At 36.5% G+C, this 8,683-nt stretch overlaps 1 protein-coding gene across 1 annotated transcript; it reads left to right on the forward strand.

Annotated features, from left to right (window-relative positions):
• The first annotated feature begins 717 nt into the window (after positions 1-717).
• On the forward strand, positions 718-4,447 carry LOC108668825 (zinc transporter ZIP9). Its single transcript, XM_018156076.2, has 5 exons — positions 718-941; positions 1,098-1,209; positions 1,715-1,957; positions 2,267-2,565; positions 3,059-4,447. Exons 1-5 carry the CDS (start codon positions 855-857, stop codon positions 3,278-3,280), a joined length of 963 nt encoding a protein of 320 aa, XP_018011565.1. The 5' UTR covers positions 718-854; the 3' UTR covers positions 3,281-4,447.
• The last annotated feature ends 4,236 nt before the right edge of the window (positions 4,448-8,683 follow it).

Raw genomic sequence — 8,683 nt, forward strand, 5'->3', positions numbered from 1 at the left:
CTGTTTGCTAACTGATGAATAATCGCATTGTAGCTTGCACTCTCTTTCACATTATAAATAAAAATTTTGAATTTGAGCCATCAGAAAACTTTACCATATTATGTGTATTCATTTGGAATTTATGTTATTGGACAACAAATGAAAGTTATAAATTTAGAAATAATGTCATTAACCTTACTTTTTTGCAACAAAATCAGTTATAAATGTTGATAGATAGAAATTCATGCTGATCTTCATTGCCTTAATATATACTCCAACCAGCATTCATCATCATAAATGCAAGATTCCTAATGAGTATGTTCAGATATGATACTACAGATACAGATTTTGCTGTATTATGTTTCATTTATAAAAATTGAAGATGCACCTTGTTTCATTTTGATATGCGAATGCTCAATATTAGTTGTTGCATAATCATGCAATTCTAGAAAGGTGTTAACTGTATGTCTGGCTTGTTAGGCATATGCACAGGTGAATGACCTTGAATCTAACCATTGGAAATATCACCACCTCAATATCCAGTGGCTGCAGTTGTCATACACAGAAATGGCTCTGCTTGAGACCAAAAATTTGGTCTTTTCATTCTCATAATAAAAAAAATGGATTCGAGTTCACAATTGTGTATTTGAAGACTGCATTTGATAGGAAACAATCTATATTAGTGTGTGGTAAAATAATTGCGGCATATGTATGATGGAAGGCCGAAAAAAAAAACTTGACCGAACAAAGGGCAGATATCATTTGCATACGAGGTTGTTGCGTGACACAAAAACCCGAGGCGATTAGGGTTAAATACTTCAACTTATATTTTATTTGATTGTTCTTTTTTAGTTCAACTCATTTTAATTCCCATAATGGAACCATTTTTGGAGCTCACTATGATGTCTATAGCAATGTTTTTAGGCTGTTACATTTCAGGCAGATTACCACTTTGGATTCAGGTCAGTGTTTTACCATATTCTGTCAAATATCATTGGCATTTACAGATCAAAATGTATCTTAAAAAAATTGTATTGACATACTTATTTACTTGATAATATGGTTGTTGTATGAATTCCAAACTATTATTTCATTTAATGATCCATGTTGCATTCCAGGGTCGTGAGGGCAAGAGCCAAGAGCTTATGAGTGTTTTTGGTGCCGGACTCCTTGTTGGTACTGCCTTCACTGTTATTATTCCTGAAGGAATTAGAACTCTCTACATATCTTGTGAGTTAGTGTTTTTGGTGCAGAACTCCTTGTTGGTACAGCCTCTACTTTCATTATCTCTGAAGGTATCAGAACTATCTAAAAATTTCCTGAGTTCTTGTTTTAATCAGTCATGGTAGAACTTGTTCCTTGTTGGTTATCAGGTATTTATTCACTTGCAGGTATTGAAAAATTTGAACAGCTTTCTATTTTTCTATGGATATTGACGAATTATATAACATAGACCAGTCTAAATAATAATTTTATTCTCTAGGTTATAAGAATTTAATTACTTGGTCCATATTTGAATCATAAAAATAGATTACTGTATATGTAAAATAACCTTTTAGCCAATATTGGCAAGTTGGCAACCAGTACCATATTCATTTACTTAAGTCATTGATGATAGAATACTTTTTAAATCTTAGATTACATTTAGATTTTATTTTTTGTATTGTTAAATCTTGTTTCTTACAAAATTTTAAACTTTCAATTTTTGTGCTCTCTGAAATTAAGTGTTTTGTAGGCCTAGAGGAAGACATGGTGTCATCTAAAACCCCAAGTGCAGCGGCCGCACGCAAGGAGCTGGAGCCTGTAAACGAGGTGGTTGCTGCTCCTGCACATGAACATCAGCACCACAGAGACAATGAAATGATTGTGGCGTTGTCCCTTCTTTTAGGCTTCCTATTTATGTTGTTTGTGGACATGTTGTCTACTTCTTCACACTTCCACAGTCCTAGAGGGGACTTGGACAGCAATCCCAGCTCTGGTAATTATTCGTTCATCTTTATTCATTTATCCCTGAGGCTGTTTTGTTCATAGTCTATTAATGCATTTATTTATGACTTTAATGAGTAAGTTAGCTGTGATTTGTATTCTTTTTATTTATTATTATTTATGTGGCTTTACATCAATTTTCACTTACAAAATTAGTTTAAACATCTTTTCTTCTTTATTATTTCGAAGGTAATCAGCAAAATAAAATGTGATTAGATTGCAGTCTTCCCCGTTTGAATTTCCTAATACTCAAAAGCTTGACAACAACATACATAATACAAATCACCGTGGCTTTTAACAGGAGTGTTGCTGATGCAGAGTTCAAACAAAACACGTCGTGTGTGCACAGCAACTTTAGGTCTCGTAGTCCACGCTGCTGCAGACGGCATTGCGTTGGGTGCTGCCGTGGCTTCTCATCACTCTGACGTGGAGTTCATTGTATTTTTTGCCATCATGTTGCACAAGGCGCCTACAGCATTTGGTCTGACTTCATACTTGGTGAAGGAAGGCAATGACTTGAGAAGGATTAACAAGCTGCTGCTGGTGTTCTCTTTTGCTGCTCCTGTTGGGGCATTTATTACTTACACGCTGGTGACCATGGTCAGTAAATGAATGATAGTTGAACTGAATTGAAATACTTTTTTATTATTAATTTATATAGGTATAGGATTGTTTCCTTATTGAAATAGTTTTCACTTAAGTAAACAGGGATGTGCATTGATTTATGGTTAACCTTGTTAAATTTAAATTTTAGTATTCATAGATATCACAGATCAATATCATGTTTGATCTAGTATCAAGTCTGTGCCGAACTGTTCTTGTTTAATAAACCTTTAAGATGAACACATAAGTGCTAATGTAAAGCTCTGCTACTTTCAATCTTGTGCCTGATTAATTTTTATCATAAGAAGCAACGAGTTTAGAAAATCTTGTATAGATTCTCAGAAGAAGAAATTAGTTCAGTTCATCCTCTTTTACATTCTTTATAAATGTGCAAAAATTCATTCAAATACAATATTTTCTTCTAATTTCTAGGCAATTATTATATGACGAGGATGCATTGCAACATTTAACACATCAATTTACTGTGCAGTTGGGTTCACCTAGCATGTCTGACTCAGCCAACACCAGCATAGCCATGTTGTTCAGCGCAGGCACCTTCCTATACGTCGCCACCGTGCACATCTTGCCCGACATCACCAACTCCTCCACTGCAGACCCTGACGCGCCCAAACATGTTACCTGCAAGCAGTTTATCTTCCTAATTATTGGGGCATTCGTCCCACTATTGTTCTCATTGGGTCATCACCACTGACAATATCTCTTCCAAGTTTCTGTGTTCTAACAGTGTTCTAATTCAAAGTAGTAATTCAAATTCATTAGGATTAGAATAATTCCAATTGTGGTGGAAATGATAGAATTTTGTTAAAATTGGAATGAAGCGTGTATGAGTGAAATAATGTAATGAAAGAATTTTCATCTTGTTTTCTAAGAAAAAAAAAAAATTGATAGCGAGTGGTAAGTGTATATTATTCTTATACCTTTTATAAACAATTGGCATTCTCACTGGAATTCATTTAAAGTACGACTTAAACTATTCTTTGTTGCTTACTTACTTAATTTTGTCCTGTATGTGTTATTGCGTCGAGTTTGTTAATGTTTCAATTTGGTGTTACTCATCATATCAGAAAAGAAACATCACTGAAAAGCGCATAACTACTCATTGTTATTTATATTTTGTTTGAGTAAGCTAGAAAACGGAACATTTTCTGTCTATTTGATTTTTCACTGAAATTTTGATTATTTCCACATTGCTTGAATATAAAGTCCGGCGGCTAACTTGGGTACCTGCACAAAATGCAGACAGAAGCTCACTGACCTGCTGCTGCTGGGTCTTTGTCCAAGCTTGAGTGTAATGTTGTGGTGGTAGCCTTGCTGGAGTGTATGATCAAATTTTATCTAAATAATGAAACTGATGATGAAAATGAAAAATTAAATGATGATTTAAATGATGAAAATGATCAAATAGCAGCTTGTTCTGTTCATTCGGTACATGAGCTCATGAATGTTTGGAATGTGGATCCGGTGAAATATTTTATATGTGTTTTTTATTCATTGATGTTAATTTTGCGATGAATTTGTTGTAACAGCAATTTTAAAGCATATTGGTTTAAGTTCTATACATATATTGGTACTGTTTCCCTTTTATGCAAATACACACTAGTTTTATTGATATTTGTATGTAATAATTTCAATATTTCTATGAAACTAATTCATATTGCTTTTATTGTTGTTTATTCATTCGTTACTCGTGTGCCGAAGCCGCTACTGAAGTTGCTCAGTAGAATAAGTTTCTCTTGTTTGATTGTGCTCAGATTTTTGAGTGTGAAGTACCAGTAATGTTTTAAGTTGAGTGCGCTCTCTGACTTGAAAAAATGAAATAATCGCGTGTATGACGTATGAGCAACGAAAACTAATGAAAGTACAGGATTATCCTAAAGGATGAACCCAATTTAATAAATTCATATTTATTTAGGTTTAAATTTAAATTAATAACTTATACACCAATAAAAACATGAAAATACAATTATTTTGCATATTTATAAATGCTAAAGGTGCTACACAGCAAACATCTAAACCAGCCAAACTCGTCCCTCGCGATTTGGGTAGGACGCATAGGCAATGAAGATCTGGCTCTACACTTCTGGCCACCGAGATCACCTGATCTCACCCCATGTGACTATTTCTTATGGGGTTACGTCAAGGAAGCTGTTAGTTTACGTCCCGCCTCTACCAGCAACTCTGGTTGATCTGAAGAACCGTATCACTGCTACGGTGCACTCAGTAACAGAAGATATGCTTTCTCGTGTGTGGGACGAGTTTGGCTGCCGTTTAGATGTTTGCCGTGTAAACTTTGTGAAAAACCTGTAAAATAAACTTTAACTTTTCCTCATTCGATTAGTGCATAAACTATTCATTTGAAATTATATATCAATAGATAGGAGTTTTTAAATTAAGTCAATCATTTAGAATAGCCCTGCATATGGCTAATTAGAGCAAAATTAAATCGTTTTACTTTCTTGAATTTTCACTACATTCGCGTTTTAAGAAAAAGAAGCGTTTTTACTTGCACTTCTAAGCAATGGAAATATTTTTCGTTTGAATATTGAACTTAAGACTTCGTTGTGGTTGTGAAGCTTGATTTTTAGAGGCATTTTTGGGTATGGTTTTTGGAATATTTAAAGCTACATGATGTGTTAGTATGATTGATAATTGTTGTTGATTAATTAAACGGTATTTGTAGCTTCATCATTTTCAGACAAATATTATCTTGAAATTTGTGCTATTCATGCTTCGTCATTCAGCGCCTGCTTGGCGTGGTTCTGGCAAGGTGCATTCAGAATCAATATAGATTGATAATAATTTTTGTCGCCGTAAACGTTATAAAATTCGTTACGCTGCATTTCAGTTGTCACTTGTCATTTAGTCGCCATCGGGCTGTGCTAGAAATTGCAGGCGTAAATGTCATCATTACATTAACTATTGGATTATACTGCCCACTATCCACTACATGTGAACGTTGTGTAATTTATTCGCTATTTTGTACATCAGTTTCTGATGTGAATTTTTTAATCATTTGTTCTCTTACTTTTGCTTAATGATATTTTATTCAACCCTATTTTCGGGAAGTTTGTGCGTATCTCTCCACGTCTTTTTACAATTTAGCACACATATATACCTAGTTGTTTGCACCTTGGTGATAAAAGTTGCCTTAGTTATTTGTTATAAGCTTCAGCTCTCCTTCCGTTGCAAGTTCTCATCCAATTTTTAGTTCTCTCCTTGAAGATAGGATTTAATTTCGCAGTTTTTCCGCCCAGGGGCCATAATTTCAAAACTCGTTAAGCGAACGTAAGTACTTACGCTCTATTTTTTTGTCTATGATTGGTGGATTTTGCCTGAAAGGCCGTCAATGATTGGCTGATGAACTTACGATCTCTTAACTTTTTTTTTACAAAGTATGGGCCCTGTTTTCTTTGTACTCGTGTTTTTGCACGTGCAATTTTGTTCTCTTGTATGCGTTGAGTTTTTTTCTTAACATTTTCGATCAGAAATGAAATAATTTCTTTATTCTTTTACTTCAGTTTTGTCTGTATATTTGTCTTATTTCTAGCCAAAGTCAGTTCCTCTGCCGTACACTGGCCGACGTGAAATTTGTTGTTGACCTCACGGTCCCAAGATTCTACTCAATTCCATGTGTGTGACAATGATGGTATCTGTGATACTTGGCTTCAGTACTTTTACGGCTTCATATTTTCCTCAGTCCCGAGGAGTAGGGCAAGAAAAAGTTTCAAGTTTGCCTCTATGTACTACTGTTTTATTTTTACTTAAGAGGCATGCATGATCCTGGTGGCACATTTTATTAGCTTACATAGAAGATAAATATTAGAATGTACGATGTAGAATGATGCATTTTCGCGGCGATGGGCTCTTAATAAATTGTTACCGTAAATTGTCAGGTTATTTGACTTTTTCGTCTGTAGTTATTATGTGAACCGGTGTTGGTTACCGTTTGAGAAAATAATTTTCTTTACACACATTGCCTTAACTTCTGGACTTCGTTCTAAATTGCAATTACTATCTATTTTTCGTACCTTTGTATATATTCATATAGCTTAAGGGACCTATTGAAGTCTACCTCGTAAATTGAGGTCAGGGGTGTAGTGGACTGAAAGATTTCAGCGCCAGGCTCAGTAGAGTCATTCCCTCTTGCTTATAATCCCAGCAATTCAAGGCCCTTATTTTGTCTCATTCATTATCCAATCACCATAACTTATAGCTCCTATGGGAGGAGGGTATGGGTTTTCGACGCGTATCTTAGCGTGCCGGAGTGCATTCCTTCAACCATTATTCCTGAGCGCCTCATTGCTTAGCAATGTGCTAACGTATCTCTTCTCTCCCTGGCTGCATCGAGATGAATATTCTGCCTTTCATCTCGTGTTAAACAATAGTTGAAAGGAAAAATGTTAATTGATTTAAAAAAAATTTCCGCGCTTACTACATCGTTCCTGAACTTCGTGAATCTCTGGTTTGAATATTGATAACGGGTATTAGGATCGATATTTTTCAATTAGCACAGAAATTTAAATTTATTTTAGAAGATAAAAGAAAAATTTGTATGTTATATTTTATATTTCTATTTAAAAAGTCGCGCAATGTAGTTCCATTGAAATGTTCGTTGCTAGACAACCAGTTTTATTATTAAGGTTGGGCGCATGAAAAACTTTCCTATTCATGACAAAAATATTCAAGTTCATGACAAAAATATTCACAATCACCTAACCCAGTAAGTTTGAGTCCTGAGTAGAGCGCATGGAATTGGGCGGGGGTGCAGCCGTAGGCCACAAATTTAACTCTTGAATAAGCCGTGGAGCCAACGTCCAGCCTCACCATGCATTAAGTTTACTCAGCCTCAGAACTAGAAGCCGCAGGCTACGCTTGAACTCCGTAATCTAGACAAGCAACACACTGCCGAAAGATAATAGCGCCGTAGGTCTTCAGCCAATGCTTAAGCATGCTCGCTCATATGCAGGCCGTTCTTCCGGCTGTACCTACTCCGGCCTAACCTCTTATAGCCAAACCTATTCACGCTGTCCCGGCTCACAACTTGCCTGCAGCCAATGACTGGCATCAGCACACTTAGACCGCCATTCTAACTGCCTGCAGCCAAATAGGTTAGATTAGGTCCGCTCAGGTTCATTTTGGGTGGAGAAATGTTGCAAACTTGTGTAGTTTAAGCTGGAAGAGGTTTGGTCAGATGAGGTTTGGCCAGATGCAGTATGGCCATCCTTACATGTAGCAAGATTATTTTGTAGCTGTGGACATCCGGCGCTAAGGCTTTGAGCACTTGACTTCATTGGCCGTTATGCCCTCTAAGCGTTCTTACCTAGAGAAGGAAATATGAACCAAGTGTAAAGTTTGGCAAAGCTGGCCTCCGGCATGCGCCCCCATTGATTCCACTCAAATTAAACATTGCACTTGCGAACTTCGTTCGACGATAGCGATGCATGTGCCGCTGACTTTTCTTGAAAAATATAAATATTCTCAAACAAATGTTGCCTCCGAGCCCCCGTTGACTTTAAACGAACGTTGGCTTCAAACAAACGCTTGTTTCATACGAACGTATGGCTCAAATGGGTTGCCTAATCGTTGGCTTCATACATCGGTTGGACTTTAAACGAACCTTATAATATAATAATAATAGCGGTTGCGGTTGCAGCGTTTAGTAGGCCGTAGGCCAGTCGCCGATTCTTAACATCGCAGAACATTCACAGTATTTTGCAGTCTCGAACTCGCAACTCACTGCTACCATTCAAACTAATCACCCGGCCTCCTCGCCGATTCTGACCAGAAACAGCCTAACAAGCGCAGAGAGCTGGAATCGAACCAGCCCCTTTCTACGTCTCGCACAAATTTACGGCCGCACCAATCTTGATACTCTGAACTGTAACCACTGGGCTACCCTGCCCTAACGTTGGCTTTAAACGAATTTTCACTTCACACGAAAGTTGACTTATTGCTGCTCAAAATATTGTTAATGACAGATTATGCCTGAAATTTCAATTTTGTTTTGAACCTGTTTATTTTTTCAATGCTTAGATGATCTGCAAAACTTTGTCCGCTTTTCATACACCATATTCCGACAATTAGTTTTCGTTGA

This window comes from Hyalella azteca, unplaced genomic scaffold (genome assembly GCF_000764305.2).
Source record: "Hyalella azteca isolate HAZT.00-mixed unplaced genomic scaffold, Hazt_2.0.2 contig7851, whole genome shotgun sequence".
Taxonomy (NCBI): domain Eukaryota; kingdom Metazoa; phylum Arthropoda; class Malacostraca; order Amphipoda; family Hyalellidae; genus Hyalella; species Hyalella azteca.